General features: G+C 42.8%; 1 protein-coding gene across 1 annotated transcript; it reads right to left on the bottom strand.

Annotated features, from left to right (window-relative positions):
* Nucleotides 1–1358: 1358 nt before the first annotated feature.
* LOC132334108 (organic cation/carnitine transporter 2-like) lies at nucleotides 1359–26492 on the bottom strand. The gene is made up of 10 exons (XM_059859859.1): nucleotides 26012–26492; nucleotides 17373–17476; nucleotides 14708–14862; nucleotides 13173–13344; nucleotides 12133–12259; nucleotides 8531–8631; nucleotides 5459–5673; nucleotides 4000–4182; nucleotides 3395–3530; nucleotides 1359–2823 (listed from the first exon to the last, which is right to left on the bottom strand). Exons 1-10 carry the CDS (start codon nucleotides 26402–26404, stop codon nucleotides 2736–2738), a joined length of 1674 nt encoding a protein of 557 aa, XP_059715842.1. The 5' UTR covers nucleotides 26405–26492; the 3' UTR covers nucleotides 1359–2735.
* Between the last annotated feature and the right edge of the window lie 1131 nt (nucleotides 26493–27623).

Here is a 27623-nt window from a genome sequence, read left to right as displayed (position 1 = left end):
GATGCCTGTTACCCACTAGAACAAGATCCTTGGCTTAGACCTGAACTTGAAAAGAGTAGGGTAAAACAGTAAGTACAAAATAACCCAGACTGCTATATCAATTATGTTCCACATTTCTGACTCAGATTTTTTGTTTTTAAAAACATAAGCAAGGGAAAAAAACATTTTTTGACATGAAGTGATTGCCATTGAGTTTTGTAGTATTAGTCACAACCAGGAAATTCCCCAATTCAGATTTTAAAAAAATCCCCAAACCAACCATAACAACAGAAGATCTCACAAAGAACTTCAGTAAACATCAAAATATTTAAATATTCAAGAACAAAAGTCTCTCTTTCAAGGGACATACTTTGATAAAACAGTGGGTGAGAAATTACAGCTAAATCAGATGTTAAATGGACACTGTACTTTAGGACTGGAATTTCCAGACTAAATCATCTATCAGGCAAGCACATATCTTACATTTCAGGGTGTTTTCTGAAGCTGTTTACAGGAAGAGCCTTATGGAACATGGTTGTTTACATTGGCAAATTCATTACAAGGAAGTTGCAGCTAAATGTGTTTTGCCTCAGATTCCTGTAGTTACCAGATCATTCTTTTACAACACACACACAAAAAGCTGCTTCTCAACGTTCCAGTTCCTAAACATAAGGTTTACAAAGAAAAATATCTGTACTGCATTTTACAACATACTCTTATGCTTGCAATAAATATTTCAAAAAGGCTGTAAACCTAACAAATCAGGTCGTGTTTTCAAGCAAGGGGGACTGGCTGTTACATGCAATACCTTGACATGTATTTGTTCATGTCAAGGCTGTCCTGTGATGTGCAGTGAGGCTTGTAAAATCCAGATTCTCAATTTTGGCCGTAGCCTCAAATCACACACTGCATTTTAAACCTGCCTGCTTGGGGCTTGTCAGCCTGCTAAAGAGGAGTGACACTGAACCTGCCCCAAGCTTTGGATTTTTTTCCTTGAAAAAGCTGTCAACACTGTGGTTTTGGTATCATTCTCTGACCCAGGGACATTGGTCAGCTCCCTGCTGCATTCATAAATGAAAATCCTAAATAAAAGGTGAGAAAATGCACTAATAGTAAAGCAAACCCTAGAGCTCAAGACACTGTTACGAAGAATTTAACCAAACCACTATAGTCTATATAGCATTTTCTACTTTCTTCCTGTGACAAGCAGTCCAAGGTACACATCAGTGCCATTGCTGGAGTCTGTTACCAAGGTCAGAATTTGGGATATTGATTAATGAAAGACTGGAATCAGCCAATACCACCTGTATATTTAAACACCATAGGAAAATGCAGAACTTCCCCAACCAGCTGCTGCAGTAGAGTAAGGACCCTTAGAGTTTAGGCTACAAAGGTTTAGACTGTTTATTATTATTGTCTTAATTTAACAAGACAGAACAAAACACAAGTGCCATGAGAGAGAAACCTTTTACCACACACATTTGTCACACTGTAACCAGCATAGTACAAATGAGACTCTGTGTACATATATATTATTGTGTATTTAAAGAAACATAGGTAATGCCAAACTTCTGTAACACAAGGAACAGTTTCTTGGCAGACTGACAACAAGATTTGTGGGTTTGTTGGGTTTTTTTAAACAATTTGAAAGCAATTCACTGATTACATAAGTTAAGTGAAACTTAGAATGAACAGACCTCACAGCAATCATATAATTGACACTTGAAGATGGAGAGTCAGGGGTCAGAGATATATTCTGAGTTTTGTTCTCAGTACATTCCACCATGAGGTCACTGCAGTGGCATGATTAACATAAAAATTTACAGCTAAATATATTAATTGTGTGCATGTGTACATGAGTGGGGAAAACACAGAACAAAGACAGGAGAATAGTTTCCATCATCCAAATTGCACAGAAAACATTAAAACAATTTATATATAAAACTTTCACCGCACATTGAAAAGGGAGAATGCCAAACTAACACCACTCCCTCTACACACAGGTGAAACCATTTGCATTATTTAGAATAAATCCAGCCTGAAAAAAGGCCATATCCAAGGTCAGATGTAAACAACTTCACCAAGAAGGTACAGATGAAATCCAGCATTGGAATCAAGTGAATTTTGTGAACAAAATTTCAGTGCTAAATACTTTGTGCAAGACAATCCTTTCAGTCTATGCTGAGTTAAAACATAACAGGTCAGAATTAATTCTCAAAATCTTTCTTTGCATCTTTCTGAATTTGGTAACAAATTCAGCATATGCAAAGTCATTTGAGTAAGATCACAGAGAGGCACGTTGTCATAAACCTTCACTATAATAAATAAGTTTCCTGTCCACAAACAGAAGTCAAGGAACCAAAAGCAGTGAGCAACTTTTCCAGGCAATTTTTACCTCTTGATGTAAGCATTAGCTCTGGAGGTGGTTCACTGAAGAATCCAGGCACACTGCCAGCCCTTGAACTCATTTTCAAGTATCTTTCAGCTGAACTACATGTGTAAAGTTACAAAAGATTGATCAGATTCTGCTCCATGCTACTACTGCATGAACTCAACTGTGGCTGAAAAAATCTCATTGAAGGCTACAAAGTATTTATGTTCATATAAAAAGAGAATGTAGGGAACATGGTGTTTAAATTAATAAATAAGTTTCAAATTACAGAAAACAAAGTGTTGTCACTAGCCCTTTCTAGGATAAACTTTAGAAGAAAAGTCCATTTAACTTTCAGTCCACCAGGAAATACATAGGAGTTCCATCAAAAAGCTGTGCTTTTAAAAATCTCTGGATTTTCTTCTTCCTCCTTGGAATCCCTTGTGGTACTAGATGGAGGCCTGTATTCTAACCTGGGGGTTGAAGAAAGAAAAAAATAAAATAACTTTAAAAACAAAGAACTTAAGGGGAAAAAAAAAATCTGAGTCCTGTCTGACATCACAGCTTCCTAATTTTAATATCCTGTTCCCTTCAAGTTGAAAGGGTCCCTTTCTTACATCACATCTATGCTCATGTGTCATCTTCAGTCAGAGCCATGGCAAAAGCCCAAATGCTCTCAGTGCCTTTTAGATCAGCTGAACTAAACTGGAAGAGTTCAGCTGTTCCCCAGCACTTAGGAGACTTTCAGGACCTACAACACTTTCAGGACCTACAACATGTCCCTATACCTTGATAAAGCAACACACTTTTAAAATGCACTCCTTAGATGTACTTTTATAAAGTCATCAGAGTCAAATGATAAATTTGGAGCTGAGAGATGTACGCATGAACATTTACACTTGGGAAGAGGGACTAAGATTTCAGTTAAGCTTTTGTATTTTCAACAGAGTACTACCTTTGCTGCCAAAACCAGCCTCTCCCTCTGACCCTACCAAGGCAAGACCATTCCTCAGAGCAGAGGATGTTAAATCAGGTGGCACTTACCCTTTGACCCTCAGCATTTGATCAATGGTGTCAGGAAGAGGCATGCCATAGCTTTCAGGCAGGAACAGTGTGAGAATTCCTGACAGCACAGTCAGGCTCCCCATCAGGATGTAAGGCAAGAATCGATCATAGGCACCTATGAGAAACACACACACAAAAAAAAAAAGAAACAAAAGAAGAAAAAAAAAGCTTCATCAGCTCTAAGTTTCTGATAATTGCCCAGAGATGCTGTGGATGCCCCATTCCCAATGTGCTCAAGACCAGGTTGGACAGGGCATGGGGCAGCCTGGTCTGGTGGAAGTGTCCCTGCCCATGGCAGGGAGGTGGAACGAGATGATATTTAAGGTTCCTTCCAACCCAAACCATTCTGTGGTTCTGTGGTAATGTTTGTACCAAGGTTCAGAGCTTTACCTGTTTAAGATTTGTGCTTTCAGTAAAAACCAAACCAACCAACCCCCATCACAGCCTGACGTTCAAAATGTATTTTGTTGTAACTGTGGTTGTAGGAACTCAAGGGAGTGAGATAAATAGCTGTGAGAAGTGTCCTTATTGAGCCAAGAGAACTGAGTCTCCAGAGCATCTCTCCAGCAGCCCAGGTAACTCACCAAGGTAAACAAAGTAAGGTGAGAGGATGCTGCCCAGTCTGGAGGCCATGGAACTTGCTCCAACTCCCATGTTTCTTACTACTGTTGGGTAGAGCTCCGCCGTGTAAACATAAACTATTGAGAAGGCAGAGGTGATTCCGAACTTGCCCGACATCACCAGCAGAATAGACAGCGCACTGAGATCTGAAACCCAAACACAGTCAGGACTTAGGCTCCTGCAATTCACTGTATCCCTTAACTCCTTTGTGCTTGTGTAACTCCTGCCTAAATAACTCCAATATCTGCTGTCTTTTTTCCCTGTAAATATCCACAAAATAAGCAATGTTCTTTTAAAATGCTTTCTTTTTTAAATTACTAGATGTCAACATTTCCATTTTCTCCTGAGAACAGGGCTTCCTGCCAAGTGAAAAATAAGGAGAACAGAGTCAGAACTGCTGAGATCCTCTCAGGTTTCAGGGGCCAGACCTCTGCTATTGCAAAAAAATGCCATATATCCCTTTTTAATAAAGTGAACAAAGTAAAACATTTGAAAAAAATTATTTTATTTTAGGTTTCCTAAAAACTTGGTTTTTCATTAACATTCTTAGCTACATTCTTTGTTTCATTAACACTCTTAGCTATAATAATTTAATTATAGGAAGTTGGGTTGACTTTAACTGGGACAGTTAAGATTTGAAAATCAAACCAGATCATATCAGTGTCCAATTGACTCAAAGAATAGGGGAAAAAACACCAAACCTGAGAATGCAGCACACAAGCACACATATTACCTGTATAAAATAAGCAAGGCAGTTCTTGCACATTCTCTTTTGTACATCTTTGATTTTTAACTGAGTCCTAGGCAACACCACCTCCCCTTATATTCAATATTGTTATCAGTAATGACTCCATAGCCCTATTAATCTAACTGGACTAAAGATGCGTATGGTTTGAGATCCAGTAAATGTTGCTTGGCCCTCCTTCCCAGTAGATACACATTATTTTAACTATCAACACTAATTCAGTACAAACATCTCTGCTTATCAAAAATACTTCCACAATGACTCCATTGAAAGTAACTCTTTAAACAAACTCTAAAGTCAACCACAGCTGTTTAGGAAGTGAGTTCTGCAGCCCCTCGGTAACTTCCACTTACCAAATTCTGGTTGGTCTAGTCCTAGTTTTACACCTGAACCTTACCAGGACACCCTGCCAGAGATGTAGTTTAGAGGCAAAACTGGACTACAATTCTAATCCCAACAGATCCCAAAGCCAATGACCCACCTTTCAAACTGAATCTGAATGTCCTGTTGTGGCAGTCACTTGTGCAGCAGCACTGAGAGCCAAGGAAGAGGGGCAAAGATAGGACACGGGTGTCTGTATTTAGTCCCCTCAGGACACTTTTCCTCCACATCTGCCCCGTGCAAGGTACTGCACCTCACCTATCATAGATATGTGAGATCAACTAATGATTCCATACGTGAAGGCACCAGCTGAATGAAGAGAAGAACACAGCCTCCCAAGAATAACGCAGCAGCCATTGAGTACCGTCGGGGCAGATTGCGCAGCAGCAGCCAGGAGATGATGTAGGCTGGTACTTCAATCACTGCTGAGAGGAAGCAGTTCACATATACGTCTCCGTGCAAGTTAGGTGTGTCAAGAGAAAGTCCAAAATAGCCAACTGAGATTATCATCCTGAAAGAAACAACAGCAGGGTCAAACAAATCTCTCTTCTTCCTCAGGTTGCCATGAACCTCTTCCACATTTCCATCAAGCACAGAAATGGCTGTGTAGGGTAAATTAAGCATCTGGCAGACTTGTTCACTTCTGAAGCAGCTGAAGTGCTCACTTCAGAAACAGCAAGTCAACAATTAAACCATACAGATGCTTTTGATCTTTCAGACTGCTCTTGAATTCAAAGAAGAAAATATATTACCCTGGGAAGAAAGCAATCATTCACACTGAAGTAATGCAGTAGTTGTCATCAGTATGGTTTATAACCTTAACCTGAAAGTCTGAGCTACTGAATTTTACTGCTGCTGAGGCCTACAGCAGCTTTCCATACCAGGGAACTCTAGGTGGAGAGCATTGTTTCTGGGTCATTATGCTCCATGCTTTCTGTATAAAGTCAGAGAGGAGGAGCATGGCATCCTGGCAGGCCCAAGCAGCCCGTGATTTTCTCTGCCATGCTCCAAGCTGGCTGGGCAGCATCCAAATCACATTGGCATGGCTGGCTGCCTGGGCTGGTCAGTGCAAGAGGACAGAGATTGGTGGCTGGATCACTGCCATCTTAATTTTGTGCCAGAAGAAAGCTGGCTTCCATGTAATCCAGAGAAATATACAACTGGCCTTGGAGGCAAATTCTGTCCTGTCTTGGGAGATGCTGGGTAAAAAAGGTTAAGCTTTACCAACAAGTATAATGTGGTAAATAAGGAAATAATGGGCAGTGGATCATGACATGTCCAGGTGCAAACATGAGGCACAGAACACTTGGCACTTCATCTTCTCCACCAGCATCTACCTTGTAACAGAACCTGCAGCAAAACCACTGCACAGCACCAAGTGCACCACTGACAAAAGATTAGCTCTTCCTCCTCCTCACCAAATATTGGAAGAGCCTTCATGGTCCAGTTGCTTAAAATAAAGCTGCTTAGTGTACCTGGGAAGGCATGAAGTGACACAACTGAGAGTTACCCCCTACTGCTGTGGTACCCTGCCCTAAGCCATTCTTCTCAGAAGTAGTTCTGCAGTGTTTTTCACACCCTGTGCTCCTTGGAATTATTTTTATATACAAACTGTAATGCTGGAACTCCCTTTTGGTAGCAGATTGCCTTAGCTCATTACATTGGCAAACCTTAACATAGTTATATATTTTGTAGAAAAACTTCAGTGGTATTTACACATCCTAGGGTGCCAAGAAGCCAAACTTCTTTATCCCTGGTGCAGACCCTGCAAAGGGAATAGTTCAATGGCCTGTTACTTAGTCAAAATTAACAAAACACTCAGCACTGCGTAAAGCTGATATATTGCTGTCTGCAACTATCCTCTTTTATAGCCCTTTTTTGTGAGAACTTATAATTCATGATACAAAATATACCATCAGTATACCATGGGCTGGAAAACTATGTGCTGTGAGGAAGCACAAGATATTGTATCTTTATATATTGGGAAATTAAATTAAAGGAGATTAGGTCACTGACATACAAATTAGAATATTGAAAAAATTGCCGAACTTAAACAAATACTTTTCTGCAAGAGGAGGTAAGAGTGTGCAAGTCAACTGTACCTCTTTGACTCTTCCTGCCTATCATAAAACTTGATTTTTGATGTGGTAAAAAGCCCTTCAGTAAGGGTTGCTGAATCCATTAGAATGGATTACATACTATCATGTCAGTGCGTCTCCCAGTTGCTTCAACCTACCAGAAATGCTGTTCAAACAGGTTTTGCCTTTGATTTCTACAACCACACAGCCAAAACTGGCTGTGCCCAGGAGCTACTGCCCCACATCAAGCAGATGAGGAGTAGGGCAGTCTCACCTCCAATCAAACATGAGAGTCAGTGGCTGGACTTGAGCAGTAAGACTTTATATAGGCACCTTACTGACATTTCTGCAATGAACCGACGTTACTCTTCTTTTTGAGCTGTTTTTTTTTTTTTTTTTTTTGCACAAGTTCCCTTCTCAGTGTGTTTATGGCCTGGCCTTGTGCTTGGTGATGGGCCAGAGAATCTGGCTTAAATATAAGCCAGTTCATCCTTTGACCTAAGATGCCACATCATCTTGTATGTGCTGGCAGGTCAGTGGACTGAACTCTGAAGCTATGCCTCACTAAGGAACAGGAACATTGTTCAAAAAGACAGCATATAAACTTAGTTGGCTCCCAAGCACTTAAGGGACCTTCTTGGTTTGGTCATTAGGTACATGCACTAATTAAACTCACTTGTACAGCCTCTGGCAGGTTTTCAGTTACCCTCTCTGTTTACAGCTTTACTGAGATTTCTGGTAAGGAAAATAACCACCATTTAATCAAATTGAGCATAAAGCATGGCTTCAGCTGGTGAAAACCAAGCTAAAGATGACAAGTAGACAAAGCAGATATCAGGAAAATATAGGGAAATTTCAGATGAGAACTTAAAAGGCAGCATTATCCCTTTAAGAGCCAATACAAAAGAAATGGAAAGATTCTCCCCTTATTCAGGCATCACGTTCAGCTCTCTGGGCAGAAGTTCTCTGACTGGGGGTAGGGTGTGACTCATTCCTCTAAAAAGACTTTGTTACAGTCAGAAGAGCATTCCCTAAGGCCCAGGATCAGGCAGCATTCCCACACTTCCACTGCGAGCTCTTTGGATTCTTGCTCAGTTCAGGATGAGCCTGTTTCAGAAAGGAACACCAACCCAGATGTGTTTCTACACTGTCACCAAAATGAAGAACCTATGTAACCAGAATTTTGTTGTTTCAGCCAGCTAGTCATTGATTTTTGAGCTGGTTTTATCTGTATCTCTTCAGAATCCCTTAGTATTTAAAGTGACATACTCCTGAATCACACTTGCTTACCAAATAAGCACTGACATAATTGTGATAGTTAGGATATTTCGAGTTCTCACTAGATCCAAAATGGTGTATGTCTGTTGCTTCTGGGAATTCACATCTTGTAGCTGTAAAAGAGCAAACAACAAAACATGGGAACTTTAACTTCCTGCAAAAATAATGATTATGAAACTAAGTCCTACCACTAATTTATACCTCATTCTTTTGATCTACTGAAAGAGGTTTGTAACAAAACACATGTAAGAGCCAAACTTGTGAAAGCAGAAGCTCCTCTCTAATTTAAAGTCACTGAAAATTTAGACTGAAACTCTTAACTCTTGTGACCAGTGACAGGACTCAAGAAAACTGCATGAAGCTGAGTCAGGGAATGTTTATCAGAAAGAGGATGGCTGGGCACTGGAACAGGCTCCCCAGGGACTGGTCACAGCACCAAGCCTGACAGAACCCAGGAAGCACTTCGACAATGCTCTCAGGCACTTGCTGTGACTCTTGGGGTGTCTTGTGCAGGGCCAGGAGTTGGACTCAATGACCTGTGTGGGTCCCTTCCAGCTCAGCACATTCTGTGATTCTATAATAATATTTTTCTTTCTCTGAGACTTCACAAAACAACTGCTTTTTGTTACTTGAATTATAAAGCAATAGCATTAATTCACGATTTATATGTCACTACTGGAAGGGTTCTTACATCCAGTTTTGAGCACTGCACCTGGAGAATCAACTGCACTCAGACTAGACCAGAGTAACAAGGAAGTGAGACATTTGAAAAAAAGTACAGGGTTTCTTTAGCCTAAGGTCCAGAAGACCAAGGACATCTTGAAAGACACAGAATAGTCTTCAAATATCAGAAAAACAAAGAGATAAACTGTCCATTGCAGACACAGCAACAATTAACAAGAATTGCTGCAATAAACTGCAGCAGGGCAGTTAGCCAATGACTACTCCAGCTGGACCTAAGAGTAATGTATTTAAACTGAGACAAATTGGCTAATGAGCTGAAGAGTGCCCATCATTATCTAGTCTGTTTTTGAGATTATCTTCTAAGAATGTAAACAAAAAGACAACAATCCTTTCCCCATTAAACTTTCCAGCCTCTCAACATAAAATCACTTCCATGTAAACAGTGCAAGAGTATTCACCCACAAAGTATGAGAACAAGTTCTGTGCTTGGTAAGATTGTAAAAAAATAAATAATTTTTTTTTATTCGGACTTTGTTTAGACTCCTAAAGAGGGGGGACCAAGGGAACGATTTTTCAAAATATAGAAAAGATGATTTAAGAGGACAAATTCCATTGATTAAAACTATCAGCTCTGATATAGCAACTTGGAGTTTCTCTAACCTCTGCAGGAACATGAAAACTCTTTCCAAGTGACAGTTGGTTCTGAAGATCTGGATAAAGAAATAGCAGTCTAGTACACACCAAATTTCTGTGTATTTGCTTTCCTCAATCCCATTTTCTACAAAAGCTAAACAGTCCTTTACCTTTGATAGCTTTCACTCTGCATGAAGCCAAAAACTGTAGTCACCTCACAGCCCATAGCCCTTTCTCATAAATCACATGATCTTTCCACATGCCACTACTTGTTGCCAAGAAACAAGGAAAAAAAAAAAAAGAAGAAACAACAAGCAAACCATAAAACAAAACCAGGAAGAGAAATATTCAGTCAATTAGTCAGTTAATGAGTAAAAGGGTCCTTGCCTTTTAAGAGCTGGATAAGCAGACAACATAATCTTTACCAGGACAGGCTCAAACAAGAAGCTATGAGAGAAGGACAGGGAAAACAAAATGATGGTTTGAAATTAAACTTATCATCCAAACATTTCTATCCCTTCTTAACCAACCAGGCCCCTATTTGTACTCCACAGCTTGGTCACCTGCTGGACCTCAACTAGGCTTGAAATCTCTGGAGTCAAAATTCTGCAGTTGCTTCTTGAGTCTCCTCAAGCTGAACAGGCTTGAGGGACTCTCCAGCCATAAGCTCGGGTGGCTCCTGCATCCCAAACACACATTCCAAACGAGGAAGGCAAAGGGCCAGCCAGATTTCTGAGAACCTCTCTGCAGCATAAACATGCTTCCTAAACTCTCAAGAAGCTGTAAGCCTTCTGCTTTCCAGCTCTTCAGATAGCAGACACAAGAGCGGCATAAACACACCACTGATGCAGAGGAGTTTTGCACAGATCTTTTGGCCACAATCTTACTTTTACCTTAGAAAGGAAAGAGATGGACAGCAGTTCTGCATGCCCATCAAGCTCATTTTCCTTTGATGATCAGAAAGCTGGTATGTTTTGAATGCTGATGTGCTAATGTCTGTAAATGCACACTACATTCTCCAGCCCACCCTGCTGCAACATCAGCATTTCTCCTTGTCCAGCATTTCCTGGAATAAAATCCCTATTCTTGCCCCTGCCTTCTTCTCCTTCACTATCCAAGCCCATTCAGAGACAGCAAATACCTCAGTGCTTCTTTCTAAGAACAAGAGAGAAGATTCCAGGAACAGTGATCTTAGGCAGATGTTGGAGCCAGAACTTATTTTCTATTCTCCTGCTGCAGTGCTGGCAATAGATGAGTTTTCATGGCCACAGCATGAGAAAGAAGAAAAAGGAAAAGATGTATTCTAACAAAGATCCAGAGGAAAAGATATCAGAAGGAGAGTGTTTTCTTGGCATTCTTACTCTGTTCCAGTAAGACCAGGATGTTTGCCCTACTATCTCCTAATAAGTCTGCACAAACAGCTTTGTCTGCACCTCAGCTGACTTCAACACAAGGGAAGCTGTTTCAGTCTCAGCAGCAAACAGCTTAATGGCTTCCCATTCTCCTTAACGCAGATCAAATGCATTGTAAAGCAAATGAGTGTATTATACTCATTATATACATTATATGTCTTTTCACTTAAAGGACTGTCAATTGTCTGCCTGTGACTGGCCAGACAGATTCTGTCAGGCGCCCATTCTGTAATATACAAACAGTTTGTCTGTCTTGACTTTCTGAGATAGTGTTTGAATGTCTGTGGAACTGCTTCTACACCTTAAAGGCACTTTCTACACCTTCAGCTCAGAGAGAGGGAAGATTTCCAGAGAAAACAGGAGCATGTAGGAAGAAAGAGATGGGAAAGATACCTGTCACTACTTCACCTGAAAGGGGCTCAAATTTTGCTTTCCCTAACGTGGATTAGAAATTGAACTAGAATAACAATATTTCCAATGTCACTGACCAGGATTAGCCCTGTGTCATACAGAGTTATATTACAGACTGAATTAACACATAATCTGTTTGGTGCAAATATTTAGATCACTAAGCAATAGGCACCTCAAATCCTCCCCTGAAAAACAGTTGAAAAGGAAAAAGGGCAGCTGTAAACTGGATGAAAAAGATGTTTGCATTAGATGTTTGCATGCTGGCACTCCTGTGGCAATAGGACCACAAAGGCTTTGCAATGAAGGGAAAAGGTATTGTGCATTTCAGCAGAAAACAATAATATTTCACCCACTTGGGAAGCACAGAATGCAGCGCAGGCATACCTCCATTCATCTGTATGGAATTAACTGCTTTACAGTTAATTTCAGCAATTTACAGTCCAGCAAACAACTGGACTGCTAAACAAGTCTTACCTCACTAGGGTCAAATATTACATCTGGGGCTGTAATGCCATTCGTTTTTGCAGCTTTTCGGATGATGTCTTCTGCCTCCTGAAACCTCCCCATGGAGATCAACCACCGTGGAGACTCTGGAATGATCCTGCAGAGAAGATTCAGAATAACAAGCCTTCATTTCCATAGAAAGAGCTTCTGAAGGGACAAACGCATTGTTCCAGGCAGGAAGATCTCTAAACATGCCACATCTTGCAGGAATTAGTGCAGTGACAACAGAAATCAGATTTACAAGAGCAGACTAGTGTAAGGAACAAGACCAGACTAATATGTCCTTATGGATTTCAGAAGTGGTGAAGGGATTAGCAGTGACTCAGAAAAAAGAGCAATCCAAGCATGGGATTAATTTAAGAAATTCAGAAATGTGAACACACAAGCAGCACGCTGTTGCTAACACATATAAAATCAGTAACTGTAAATTCTGTGACAGAAAGGCAAATCAGAGAGCAGAATTCCCCAGTCATTCGATTGCACAAGAACTGAGATGGAAGCACAAACACAGCTGCTACTTTAGGTGAAGCAACACCACCACCACGTGGACTATTTCAGCTTTACATGCCACTCAAAAGTAGCATTTTAAATACAGAAGAAAACGCGGAAGTGCCACAGCTGTGCAAGTACCGTTTTGTAGTTTGTCGTATCTCTGTCACCCTACCAATGCTCAGAACATCTGATTTTTCCTTCTGCCTTTAGTTCACACCTATACTTCAAAGCCTGTGGATTTCAGTTGGTGCAGAAGTATGAGTTTTATTGACCTTTTTTTGCTTTGCATGTGCAAGACTTAATTTTACAGAAGCCTATAGAACTTGAAGAGCAAGTTTTTCAGGCATCAGTCAGATCACATACAATGCCACAGACCGACAGCTAAACAACTGAGAGAGTAAAGAACATAACATCCATTCTTCACATACCCATTCCTGAATTTCATTAGCTTCATCATCTTAAAAATCTGCAGACAGGACCTTGTAAAGACTAAAGTCTTGTGAGTGAGTTGTACTCACCACCAGAGTGGGATGCAGAGCAGGCCGGGCAGGGTGAGCGCCAGCAGCAGCATCCGCCAGTCTCGGAGGAAGAAAGCAAACAGAGGCAGCAACATGTAACCAAAGGCATAAAAGATGCACACACCCAGCGTGCAGAACAGCACTCGGACTGACTTGCCAAGGATTTCTGTGCCTGTTCAAAACAGCAGAGGGATTATTAGATTTTTCACTTAGTAGCAACCAAGTCACTTAATAAAAATACCCCTAGCAATTGGCTTTGAAATGCACTGCACTGCAGAGTTGCAGGATGCAGCACTCTGCTGTCTAGTTGGAGAGGCACCACAGAGCTGCTTCATGCTGTGATCCGCACCAATGGAGGTAATTATATGTGTAAAAGAATGACAACTGGGCCACATAGCATTTCTGTAGCTCAATATGTAGCTCATATTTCTGTAATTTTATCTTTTCAGAATCTCACATTTTACCTGAGGAGCTGAAATCACCTGACATTCTCAACAGATAAATGTAGCTTGATGTCCAGAATCCTCTCCAGCTTATGAAGAGTGACCAGCTTCTTTAAAGAGTAATTCAAAGGTGCCTCAACTAAGTTCCCAACCTGTATCACCTTCTAAAAGACTATTTAGACTATCTAAAAGACTATTTAGACTATCTAAAAGCCAAAATCCTCACTGTCTTTTGGGGTAGACATATGGAATTTATGTTGGTCACAAAGACCACGCTACTGCCAGGGGAATTAAATGCATAAACAGGGGTCAGTGCCCTCCTCTGAAATGTTTTGGGATCTGCAAATCAAGAGACAGAGAAAAAAAAAATACAATATTTCTTGTTTCCATGGAAATCAAAGAAGATGCCAGCAGCTGCATCAGGCTATGTGCAGTGAGGCTTTCACCCCTAAACTGGCCTTCCTTGGCTCAGAAATAATTTCTTGCCACTATTTGGTACTTTGGACAGTGAGGTCACCGTAAATTAATTTTTAAAAAAAAAATCAGATTCATGAGGTCATTCACATCCCCATAATTAAATAGGGTCTTAGCTTGAAAGTATACAAAGCAAAAGTCATAATGACATTTAAATTTTTACTATAGGCTGTTTAAAGAAGACTTTATAAAAATTACTCTACCTATCCTGGTTCTTTTGCAGTTTTTAAATTAAACAGGTATTTAGACCCCAAAAGACATCAGAAATTCCAGAAAAATCATAGAATCATGGAATGGTTTGGATTGGAAGGGACCTTAAAGATCATCTAGTTCCAATTCCCAAGAAATCATATCTCACATGTATTATCTCTCCCACTAGAAGACGGACTTTATTTCAAACAGTTTCTGGGGTTTTGCCTCTTTTAGGACCATAAACCATAGAAATAATTCAAATTGCACCTCTATCAGCTGGAAGCTTCCAAGGAGAAGTTATTCATGCACGGTGAGGCCACACTCTTAACAGTGTTGCTTGGCAAAACAAATTAAGTCAGTACTGAAAAGGAGCAGGAGAAGCACAAGATGAAAGGACACATGCAGTGACCAGCAGGACTTTCATACCAAGAACAAATGCTGCCACGTAGTTAGATATCTGTCCCATGCCAACCAGCACAAACAACACTGAAAACATCTCCCAGCTGGTAGAGAAGACCTGTATGAAACTGAAGCCAGTCTGCATTGCCAGAGTTGCAAACAGCACATTCTTCCTGCCAAACCTTCCACGGACAGATTAAAAAAAGAAAGAGAAGGGAAAAAAATATGATTAAACAACATCATGAATGCAAACTACAGAAACAGAAAAATAAAATTACTTATATGCATGCTTAAGGAGATACAAAACTTCTGCAAAAAGCAGAGGTTCAAGAAATGCAACACAGACACAACTATTCTAAACACATTAAAAACATCACTGGCCAAGAGAAATTAATATTCCAATGGCTGCTAGTTAAATCATCTTCAAGTATGTGCTGGAGCACTATTCCTTTCTTACTGATTGGAAACAAATCATCAGGAACAAGTTACTTAAAGTGCAAGAGTATCCAATGCTGCTCCTCCTCCAAGGAGCTCCTGGTCCCTGACAGATCAACAGGTTAAAAAAAGAAAAAGAAGAAAGGCTTATGGAAGAGAGGTAAAACTCAGATTTGGAAGATGCTATTGGCAGTCAGTGATCCTGTGCCACAATCTTCATTCCCTTTGGTTTAAATATGAACAAAATTAAGGGATTCTAGAAGACCTCCTGATGAAGTACTAACAAAACCCCAAAAACCAAGTAGAAAAGAAATTAAACTAAACTCAACCTGTCAAGCTGCTGTAAGAAAGAGTGGTTGCTGCTGTCCTGGCCGAGGCAGCCCCACACTGCTGGGACAGGGTGTGCTGACTGCAGGTTTCACAGCTCCAAAGTCCGTGTTGACCTGCAGGTCTACAGCTGGTGTTGTGGACAACACACAAAGAACTGACTGTTACTTGAAACCCCCAAATATTTTGTCAGCCTTCACATCTCAGGCTCACTGCAGTGCAAAACACTGCAGGCAGCTTTGCTGGAGCATTTTCCTCATGGAGAGAAGGAGCTCCTGACGCTGAGCTTGGTGTCCCTCAGTGGCTACGAGTAACTGGATGGGCTGCATGGATGGGCTGCTCACCTGCACCTGGTGAGGATCCGTGCTACCAGGGGAAGGAGCTGCAGGACACTGCCAGGAGTGTGAAGATAGGAAGCTCATGGATTCTGGCACCAGAATCCTGCTTCACCTGCGGGGTAGTGACCACGGGAGACACTCAGGATCCTTATAGCAGACAAGGAGCTCTTTGGAAGGAAGCACCTGAACCTCCTGAAGCAGCAGCACCAAGAAAACGTGGTGAGAGACTCAGGGAAGAGGGGAATCACTCCTCACGTGGGAGGCCATGGATCTGGGCCTGGGGATGAGTGACAAGCCAGCTGAGATCATGGGTTTTGCAGGGAGGACAACATGGGTGCTGGGTATCTGCTGCAGCTACCTGCTCAGAAAAAAGCAAACAGGACCTGCTGCAGAGCACCACAGGAAACCTCCTCGTGTCCAAAGGCATGGGCCACCACGAGGGCTGTGAACACTCCAGGACACGCTAGAAGGACACAACCCAGGAGGCTTCTGGAGCTCATTAGTGATGACTTCCTAACAGAGAAGGCTGAGGAGGTGACAAAGGGACACTGCTGGATCTCAAACAAGGGTGCACTGATTGGGGGTGTGGAGGCCAGCAGCCTGCTGCCAGCAGGCTGTGCAGGGGGAAGGAGCAGGATTGTGAAGGGAGGAACCAGGCAGAAGGCAGGCTCACAGAGAGAGCAAACACTGGCCTGCCCAGGGATTTTTTTTGACAAAAAAATAGCATATAGCTTTGGAGAGAAGTACAGGAAGGCTGCTTAATTTTTAAAGATCATTCTTTCTAAGCTTGAGATTGGTCCAGCCTGATAGGCAACTATGAAAAGGCCCTAAATGATGCCAGATTTGTGGCATGGAGATTATGTTTCAGTGAAACAGAAACTTTGCAAGTACCAGCAAATTAGAGAACCACATATTGTTCTCAGGGAATCAGAAAGACAGCACACAATGCCCAGCAAATCCCAGGGAGAGAATCAGAAAAAATGAGCTTTACAAAATACAAACAACTGTTGGCATGACAGAAATTAATGGTGTCTTCCTTTTTTTTAAATGTTTGTACTGATAAACAAGAAAGTCTTGATTTTCTGGAGTACAGCTGAACAGCATTTATGCTTCCACAAATACAGATCATTGGACTTAAATGCTGTTTTTGATGATGAGAAAAAGCAGCTATAATTTCTAAAAAGAAAAATCCCAATTTAAACTAAAAAAGAAAAAAAAATGAAAACAAGTGTCAGGGATCCCTCTGAACATAGTTCAAAAAAAATAGAAGAGAATGTCATTGATCAGATTTTTCCAGACAAAACTCATCTCCAACACCTGTTTTCTGGCAGAAGAAAACAGTTTGCTGTAGAGTGACTTTGTTGCAAGAACAAGCATCTACACAAAGATGCAGATAACACCTACTAACAATCTTTATAACATTCTGTTCTAGCTCAGCTCATTTCTCTACTCACTCTGTGTACACTCAGGTTAGACAGTCACAGAACAGACATGCTAGTAGTTGCAGGAAGACACTAGTAGGAAAGCTGATATACAAGAAATGCCTACAAATGAGCATCAAAGAGACAGCAGTTCTGGTGTATATACTTTACTTGTCTGAGAGCTGTCCTGAGATGAAAGATCCCAGCAGGACACCCACAAAGAACAGGGAAGTGCACAGGGGTCCCTTCCAGTCGTTGTCACATACGAGATTCCACTGCAGGGAGAGAGAATTGGAAAGTCTTTTAATAAACAGGATTTCCCCTCCCTCCTAAACTCTGCTGAGCTGGGCTTAGAAGGAATGAGAACAGAATTACAGAATAGTTTGGGCTGTAAGGGGCCTTAAGGACCATCTCATTCCAATCCCCTGCCATGGCCAGGGGCACCTTCCACTCTCCCAGGTTGCTCCAAGCCCCATCCAGCCTGGCCTTGAACACTTCCAGGGATGGGGCAGCCACAGCTGCTCGGGGCAACCTGTGCCAGGGCCTCACCAGCCTCACAGGAAGAGTTTCCTCCTAATATCCAATATAACCCCACCCTCCGTCAGTATGAAACCATTCCCCCTTGGCTTGTCACTGCATGACCTTGTAAATAGTTTCTAAACTTGATTTCCCTACATATAGTAATCTTTCCCATTAGAAATTCACATTCCTAATTTAAGAAAAATTGAACTATAGAAAAAACAATATAGAAAGAAAAAGCCTTTTTATTACATTTTAATATGGTTTTGAGAGACAGGAGACTGTTCACTCCTCACTGGGAATCTAAATAACCTCAATTAGAATCTTTGAAATACAAATTGAAATATACACCCAACAAAAAAAGATTTCCAAGATTAGAACAAAAATCAGGAATAAAAGAAAATATTTTTAAAATAAAGTCTTCAATATTTTTCAAGATCCTACCCAGTTCAGTCACATGTTTTTGAAACAGCACTTGTGTTATTTTTCCATCTACATAAACAACTATTATTAAAAGACTCTTAGTTCTATTTTGGTTTTCTGGGGGAAAAAAAATATGTAAATATTAGAAGAAAGGACAAAACCCTGCAGGGATCCCTCATCCCCTCCTTCACAGCTATGTTCTGACTGGAGGATATAAAACCAGTTTCCCAGACCTCTCCCAGTACCTGCTGCCAGAGGGCAGGTGCTGCAGCCCTGCAGGAGAGGAACTGGGAGGCAACAGATGTGAGACCAAACCCTCCTGAGCGTAGTTATTCAAACAGCTCCCTCAAGGCCTCTTCTGATGTTTTAGCAATGGAAAATTTTAGATTTTAATCTGTATTAAAAAGGCCAAAATGAAAATATTCACCTGGACCTGAATAATTAATCCTCCTTGTCCCCCAGTTACAAATAATTGAGTATATTTTTTTCAATTCATTGAAGGGAACACCCTTCCATGCTTTGATCTGCTCATGATAAACACACAGCAGTTGCTGTGTGCTCCAGCTCCCACACGTGGGAATGCTCCTGGTTCACTGCCTGCCAGCCCCATCTCCTCAGCACCAAGCCTCTGACTCCAGGAATCTCACAGCCCTCAGCCTGTTAACAGTCACACCAGAACCACATCCTAGTCCATGGTTTAAGGCTGGAGGATCACTTAAAACTATGCAAAGAATGAACAACACCAGCAAGGCCTTCCACTGCCAGATACGTGTGTCAAAATGCAACTGAGCCATCACTTATTTCATGGAATAGAACCCAGTTTTGAATTAGAACTGGGAACTGTTCCAGAGATGAATTATGGTCATTCACATAGGCTACACTCTCATCAGCTGTCTAACTTTAGCTGCCAGCCCTTACATTACCTTATATTTATAAGACAGTCATCATAATCATTATTTTTAAGGTCAATATGCACCTTTTTCCAATTTGTAACTGTATTCAGGTCATTTCATAACCACTCCATTGATAAATCTGTTTGTGGTTTTATGTCTGAAAATTCTCTCCTTCTATCAGATTTCATAACCCTCAACATTTCCTCCCCAGGCCTTTCCAGCCTCATAGCACCTGGAGCTCAGGCACCAGCACTCCAGGCAGTGCTCCAGTACATCCCACCACCACCATCCATTAGGCATCACTACAGAAGTTCTTTCCAGAACTGTGGCTTTCCAGTGTGTTAATGAATGTATCCCACTCATGGAAAGGAATTGGACTTACTATAGTTATCCACATCATTCAGATTATGAACTATAATTAACATTTATAGTGAAATCTCTATTATTCAACAAAAGCTATACTTCATTATAGATTAAAGAAAGCTTGAGTCTGTCATGACCACAGAGGCTAAGCCAGCTAGGAAGCTTCAGTAAAATATACCTGGCAACTGGGAAATACCAGCAAATGACTGTTATCAAATTTATAATTTATACAGGCCAAAGGTTTCAGTGGTTATCATATGCCTTTATATGATAATACCTACCAGAGAAACAAACACCACAAATACAAATCCTGCTGTTATAAAGACTTGCCTTCTCACAAGAAGTTATCTTTGCATCAACTACTGCAGTCAGGTATCCTCAATAACAGAACTAAAATCTGTCTCGGTGATTAGTCTGTCATTACTAATTAGATCATTACTTTCCAGCTGATCACCCTGTGCCTGTGAGTCCACCATCTACTTTCATCTGTCCTACACCCTGCACTTTGGCACAAGGCTTGAACAACACTTGGATTTCCAGACACTGGCATGTTCGTGTCCTATAACAAACATTTCCTTCAGATCACTGAGGTGGAGACATTTCTTGGAAAAGTTCACAGTACTAAAATGTTTAGCACAGCTCTGCCAAAACCTTCTTGCACTGGCAGGTGGAAACATACTGGGCATTCAAATGTGACAATGATTACCAGCTTGTTTTTCTGTTCTCTCTGTTAAAGCACAGCGAGGAGCTGTCGTGCTGAAGACCACTTGAACCAGGCTCATCAAAGTGAGCTTCAACATGAAATTTCCAAATAGAACTACCTTGGTTGTCCAACACTAGTAATTTACAGACTCCACAGAAGTACAATAATTAGAACAAAGGGATTTTAAGGTCTGTTACCCTTTGCCCCAGTAAATACATGACGAAGTCTTCAACTCATTGATGACACACCTATAATAGACCTACAAGGTCTATTATACTGCTAGTCAGTGATGATGGCATCATCCTTCCAGAATCATTTTGCAACCATACCCTTCCCTCAACTGCACATTGTCCAAGAGGAAGTCACCAGGGCAACACTGCTAGATGACCATGGCAAAGAGCAAGTGTATCAGGAGTAGTTACTAATCAACCCCTCCTGCTGGTAGTGCTGTTTGGACACAGCATACCCTGACCTAGTGCTCTAAAATCATGTGCTATTTTCACTTCTTAGTATCTAGTATCTAGTTCTTTTCAGCTAGCCGTAACAGCCTTTGCCCCAGTAAACAAGATAAGGTTAACCTTGGCAAGGTATATGGGCTTCAAACAAGAGAAAAACATTTCCACTCTGTTTTCTAAGAGCAGCTGCTGATTGTGAAGTGTCGAGCTGCTCAAGACTCGTACCCAACAGAACAGAGCATTCTTGATCTATTTTGTTATAACTTTAGGACATCCTCTGCTGCAGTTTAAACTTGTCTTCTTACTCATCTTACAGATATTTTGTGATTTTTCTACTTCCCAGGCAATTCATCAGGATGGGGTGACGTCTGCGAGCAGCCTCACAGCCAGCACAAATGCTCACTTGTGTGCTGGAGCCAAGCTGTGCTCGTGCACCTCTGTAAGCAGATCCTTGGCTGATGCCAGTGCTGGTGAGAACAGCTGGGAACAGGGGATGGGGAAAAGAGGACAGGCTATGGAGATGGCCAGGAATGTGGACAGCTTGGGTCAGAAGGCAGGGGGAGCAAAAAGGAGAGGGACTGAAGCAGTTCCTGTGCTTTTCAAGCCCAGGTTTGAGGCCGAGGTATCAAAGAGTCCCAGGCACTTAGTCATCACTCACACACCTCTCTAGGACAGCACTTTTCAAGTTCTGCTTGATCTCTTACATGCCAGCTGCCTGGAACCATGTCCCCAAGTCCCTTGCTAGAAAGGCATGCCCAGTGACAGAACTGAGAAGAATAAAAACTCTATAAACTACTCCATCAGATCTCCTCCCTCTCACAAACTCAAGACCCTTCCCTAGCGCCACTACAAGAACCCTAAACAAAGCTGGACTGTGACAAATACAAACCTTCAGGAGCCTCACCTGGTTATACTCCGCTCCAATAAGGAAAAGCCTTATAGACAAAACAATTTTTACAGCTACAAGATACTGTGTCTTCCCATCCCTTTATTTTTTAAAACTCTTTTCCTGTCTTGCTCAGAATAACATGCATAATTGAAAAATTAAGTGGCTAGTTCCATGTATTAATATTTTCTTTTTAAAAAAAACAACATGTTATCAAGACTTTTTGAAGCTAACACAGTACCCTGTATTCCCTCCTTCCACTTGCTTCTCTCAGCAAGTAGAGGCAGGTTCTTCAAAAAAACCTCAGTCACACAACCTAGTACTAACAACCTTTGATGCTGAAACTGATTTTGTTTATATCCATACAAGTATTCTCTGCTTACTTGAAAGCTGTGAGTGTTATTAAACACCCTTTCCTCTAAAAACACATTTGTATATTACAAATACTTAAAAGGTCTGGATGTTACATTGAAACTTATTATCTAAAGCAAACAGAAGTCTGTGTCTACAAAATACACATTCTGCTTAATTTTCCCTCCTCTAGTTGTTTTATATTTTTGCAGCAATAAAGCATGCATAGAACAGGAAGGAAATTGCCAAATATTTTACAATTCCAGTGCAGAAATGGAACTGTTCCCCATACATCACATTATTGAGATGGCTGAAGAAAAATGAAACAGGGCCCTGCCATCACCTGAGGTGACTTTGAATTTAAAAATAAAGGCAACATAAAGGGAATTTTACCCTGTCACAACGGTCCACAGTGCCTCTAAAAGAGCACTGTTTTTATTTAACAATATCAACTGCAGGCCTATTATTCTTTAACAATATTAATCTTACTTTATGTTGTGATCTCAGAAACAGCTGTACTTTGTACAATTTCAAACACTACTGCATGATGTACTTTTTAAATCACACCTTGAAAACCCAGCATTTTACAAACACCTTTGTTTATCGGTCAGACATTTGTATTTACTTATTAAATGAAAACCAGACTTTCTTTTCCTTCTTCTGACAAAACCAGTAATACTAAGCCTTTTCAAAGCTGCAAAAAGCTTTTTCAGCTCTCAGGGCTGCAAAGTTATGAGCATGAACTTCAGCCATAGTGCTAAGCAAACATTAACCTACAACAATAAAAAAGAAGCACCTGTTTTAAAAGATGATAAATAATGGAGGTGACTAACATTAATGAAGAGTTGGGTGAGAGCTGAACCTGGATGACACAGGGTTGATTTGCAATTCAGCTGCTGGCTCCACTGCTGCAACAGCCTGCTCTAGAGGAAGGTGTCCCTGCCCATGCCAGCAGGGTTGGAAGTAGATGATCTTTAAGGACCCTCCCAACCCAAGCCATTCTATGATTCTATGACTGTATAAATTACAATGTCTAGCATAAGCCTGTGTTTTTATTTTGGCAAAGTGAAACAATACATCCCTTTGCCTTCCAGCAGGGTAAACACTGAAACCTCTGGATGACCAGCTGTGCCCCAGAGCCCATTTGTGTCCCGCACATGTGACTGCTGCAGTCTACCCTTGCTTCCTGAAGCCCTGGCATAACCCACTCATCTCCAGGGACTGTGGTCTGACAGCACAGCAGGGCACTTGGACCCCTAGGGTGTAGAGAATGGAAACCTCTGGGCCCTCATCTCTGCCCAGAACTTTCTCTGAACACCCACACAGGAAGGAGCACCAGCCCTGCACCTAACCAGCCTCCAGACACCTGGCAAGTCCCACCATGTGCATCCTTCCCCTGCAAAAGCCAACAGGCCCTAAAATTTGCCAATAGCAAAACAGACATAAAGCATGCAAATCCGGCATACACGACCTGCACTGATTTCAAACTGATGAACAATACAACACCTTTTTAGAAGCTGAGGATGAATAAGTGTATCCCAAATTCAGCATCTGTTTATGTTCACTGTTAAAGAATTACTCCTGTGTGAACTAAAATGTTCTGACTGATGTATCATCTAACACCTCATTATATCATATTTCTAGTGCACTTATGCCCTTAACTCCACTGCTCAATTCTACTCCTGGCATAGCCCCATAACAACCATGACTGGCAGAAGTTAATATTTTCTCTAAATTACTCCTGGTTTAGTCCTTTTACTACCATGTATGAGTTTTACTACTCCTACATTCATTTTTTACAGGACTTATGGAAGAATTAGAATGACACAGTTGGTTTCTTGAGCCAAAATAAAGCCCTTCTTATGCCCTGAGCTACAGCATTTCAAAAAGTAAAAGACAGAAAGGGATTTTGTTACACCAGAGCTGGTTAAATACTGCAGACTGGCTAATAACAACCTTCTGTTGTTAGTTTGTGAAAAAAGAAAGTCTCTCTTCAAGTGGGAGAGAACTGAATGTTTTATGTCTCCCCTGAAAAGCAGAACCATAAACAAGGTTTCTCTAAAGTCATGACAGATTCAGCAAAAACCTTTCTTAAAAAAAAAAAATCCCCCTTCCCCCTCCCAGTGTCAGCTATGGAAATGTGGGACAAAGGTCCTCATGATTATTCAGCAAGTTAGAGATATGCAACTAAACACAAGATTAGTTAATCATGAAAGCAGTACCACCAAGCCAAGAAATTAAACAAGTTAAACACTGAAAACCTGTAAGTGTGTGAAAGGCCACAGCTCTTGCAAAACTCCCTCAGAAGCATTAATATTAGATGAGAAAAAAAATACTGCCTCAGTGCATGATGCCTGGGCAGACAAACATTGCCTCCCACGGACTCAGGACATCTGCCAAGTCACACAGAGGAGGAGCCAGGGCTGGGGAGTCTCAGCTCTATGTGAGCAGCTCCCTTTTCTTATAGACTGTAAAACTCCTGGACAATACTCCAATAGCTGAAGGCATTTTAATTAACATCAAGCCAAAGCTGAGTGAAGCTCTAAAGACAAAGCAGCACATGTAAGCCAGGATAATCATCATAGCACAGCACTCAGAACAACACCATGTGCCCCCGTGTGAAAGGCCTGCCCTCGAAGATGCCAACTGCCTTACACTGCCCTGAGAGTACTCAGCCTTTCACAACAATGCATTTCAGCAAGCACTGGAGCTGAGACATTCCGAGCAGCTTTCCTCTCCAGTAAGACAGCAATTCCTTAGGAACAGATGAGGCAATGCCTTGCACTTATCAGAATCATTTAAACCCTTGACTGAGTTTCCTACAACTCCTGTGTTCCCATTTCTAATCCTCCCTTGTGCTGCCATGGCTCCTCTCTCATGTTCCCCAAGTCACCTTAGTCCTCCGTGACCAGAGCAGCTTATGGTCATTTAGTACTCACACCCATCATTACCCAAACACTGATCACAACCCAGCTTGCAAAACAAGAAATCATGGCGTATTTTTTATGGAGCTCCACCTCCATAAAACTCATGTCCAGGCAATGGGACTGTACAAACTTAGCAAGCCTTCTGAAAAAGACCTATACTTGTATTGAAATTCAAGTATTCCTCAAAAGTACTTCTCAAAATCCATTTTCTTGCTTCTTAAATCAACCTGCCCCTGTGTCTGGACAGCTTTCTTCTGAAAGCTGAGTGATACTCAGCACAGCTTCACCTTTGGTAGGCTGCCCACACCCCAGACTTGACTCAAGCAGTATACACCTGCACAGACACAAACATGACCTGTCCCAGCATGTGAGCACAGGGACAAAGCACAGGCACTGTGGGCGCACAGCAAAGTTCAGGGTCCTTTGAATAAAGCATCAAACCAGGCCTCCCCAGCCCAGGCATCTTGCACAACTCAGGATGACTCCAACCAGTGGTGACAGTGGTGACACACTGGCACAGGCTGCCCAGAGGAGCCAGGAATGCCCCATCCCTACAAGCGCTCAAGGCAAGGTTGAACAAGGCTTGGAACTACCTGGTCTAGTGGAAGGTGCTCCTGCCCACGCCAGGGGATTGGAACCGGATATTCCTTAAGGCCCCTTCCAACACAGGCCCCTTCCCTCCCCTGTGATTCTCTGAGTTCTACCACCTTTTTTTTTTTTTTAAAGAAAGAAAACAAACACTGTTGATGTCCCAAGAGACATCTCTGCCACACCAAGCAAGCTGAACCCAGTGCTGATCCTGCTCCAGCCCCCTGCACAGATACCTGATGAACCAAGAAGCATTTGCACAGCGTGATCAGTTTCGCTGGCTAAGGAAACAGACAGCACATGGAAGCTCATTATAGAAACAAACAATGTTACGGGATTGGAATGGACCTCATAAAGATCATCTAGTCCCTGCCATGGACAGGCACACCTCTCACTAGACCAGGTTGCTCAAGGCCTTATCCAAGCTAGCCTACGAACATTGGGCATCCACAACTTCCCTGGACAACCTGTTCCACTGTATCACCACCCTCACCATAAAAGTTTCCTTCCTCGTTCTTATGCAAATGAAAGTGAACAGAAGACCTCAAAATAAACTCGGCATGGCGGGTTCTGCGGCAGATCAACGTGCCGGCAGAGAGGCCAGGACGCGGCGGAGCTGCACGGGCACTGCGATAACCCCGCGGCTCTCCGCGGCACCCCGGGGCTGCCCGGGATTCCCCTCCCGCTCCCGTGGCCGCGCACCTCGGTGACGATGGTGGAGTGATAGACATCGCGGCTGTACTCCCAGCCGTCCAGGCAAGGCTCCTGCTCCAGCGTCTCCAGCTCCACGTCGGAGCCGGGTCGCAGCCCCAGCGCCGAGAAGTTGGCGAGCGCGGCCAGGCGGTAGCGGCGGCAGCGGCTCGGCACCTCCTGCCCGCCCCGCCGCTCCAGCGGGATGCTGGCGTTACGCCACTCGTCGCTCAGGTTGGCCCCGCGGGGCACGACGCACCGGTGCTCGGGCGTGCCGGCCAGGAACACGATGGAGAGGCCGTTGAAGCCATTGGGAATGATGCTGGCGCTGAGCAGAAAGAAGACGAGGCGCTGGAAACGGCCCCATTCGCCCAGGAAGGCAGTGGCCGCGTCGTAGTCGCGCATGGCGCGGCCGAGCTGCGGCCGCCGGTGCCGCGGCTCACAGTGGCGCGGGCAGGAAGCGGCTCGGCCACGCAGCCCCGCGCCATGGGCCGGCCTGGGGGTGGGGTTTGCCGCAGGCCGCGCAGGTGGGGCCGGCCCGGCGGAGGCGGGCCCGGGGCGCTCCGCCCGGAGGCGCGGCGGGGGCTCGGCCGGGCCGGGCCGGGGCGGGCGGAGCCGCCTGGGGCGGGCCGAGCGCGGCTCTGAGGCGGGTGTGCCACACACGGCGGCCCCGCAGCTTGCCCGCTGCTCCCGGGCCTCGATGCGGGGCTCCGCTCCGGGCCTGGGGCCGCCTTCCAGCTCCCGCCCGGCCAGGACTGGGGGACCAGTCCCCTGCCCTTCGTGACTTGTGGTCAGGAACGGCCATTAATACGGGCGTCGGATCTCGTATTCACTTGCCCAGAGAAGGGTGGAAATGAATTCTAGTTAATGAGGTGGGAAAGGACCCCACAGATCCTTGCGTCCAACCTCTGACCGAACAGCCACGTCCAAGGACCTGGACTCCAGCACCCCCCGGGCAGCCCCTTCCCACCGAATGGTGACTGGGCTGCCTGCAGCCCCAAGGCACACATGTGAACCTGCCTGGGGGTCTTCCATAAAACCTTGTTCGGGGTCAGTGCCATGGATGAGCCAGGAGCCTTCACGGAGTGTTCTGCTCATCAAAGCAGGGCTGTGGCTGTTGCTGCAAGTTCAGGAGCTAAAGGGTTCCTCATGTCACTCTGTAGCACCTTCCCACAGCTGCCGTTGTCCCTTCAGCAGGCTCAGCTAATGCTGTAAAAAAGCTTTCCTGACCCTGACACTATTTTCTCAGGCAATAGGTACTATATGTTTGAAAAATAATAAACTTAATAAGTAATATTCTAGGCCCAAAATCCCAGCTCTACCTAGTGGCACTGGCAGGAAGTTCACAGAGTCCCCTAGATATCAGTTAAAAGATGAATTGTATCACTGCAGAAATTTGGTCCTGCTCTTCATTAGGCTAATTCTCATTTTCAAGTGGCTTTTTATGGCTGATATTTTTCCCCACTTCTAACTGATTAAAAAAAATAGTGTACCTTTTACAGCATTTTTTGAACACTTGTATTTACAGTGATCTTTTGTCCCAGGTTGGAATCATACAGCTGTGAAAAATCTCAAAGGTAGAAAATGCATGACATAATAGGAATTAAATCACAAAATCATCATT

The sequence above is a fragment of the Haemorhous mexicanus genome, chromosome 15 (genome assembly GCF_027477595.1).
Source record: "Haemorhous mexicanus isolate bHaeMex1 chromosome 15, bHaeMex1.pri, whole genome shotgun sequence".
Classification (NCBI taxonomy): domain Eukaryota; kingdom Metazoa; phylum Chordata; class Aves; order Passeriformes; family Fringillidae; genus Haemorhous; species Haemorhous mexicanus.
The sequence above is the reverse complement of the archived record's forward strand: the minus strand, read 5'-3'. Positions and strand labels throughout refer to the sequence as shown.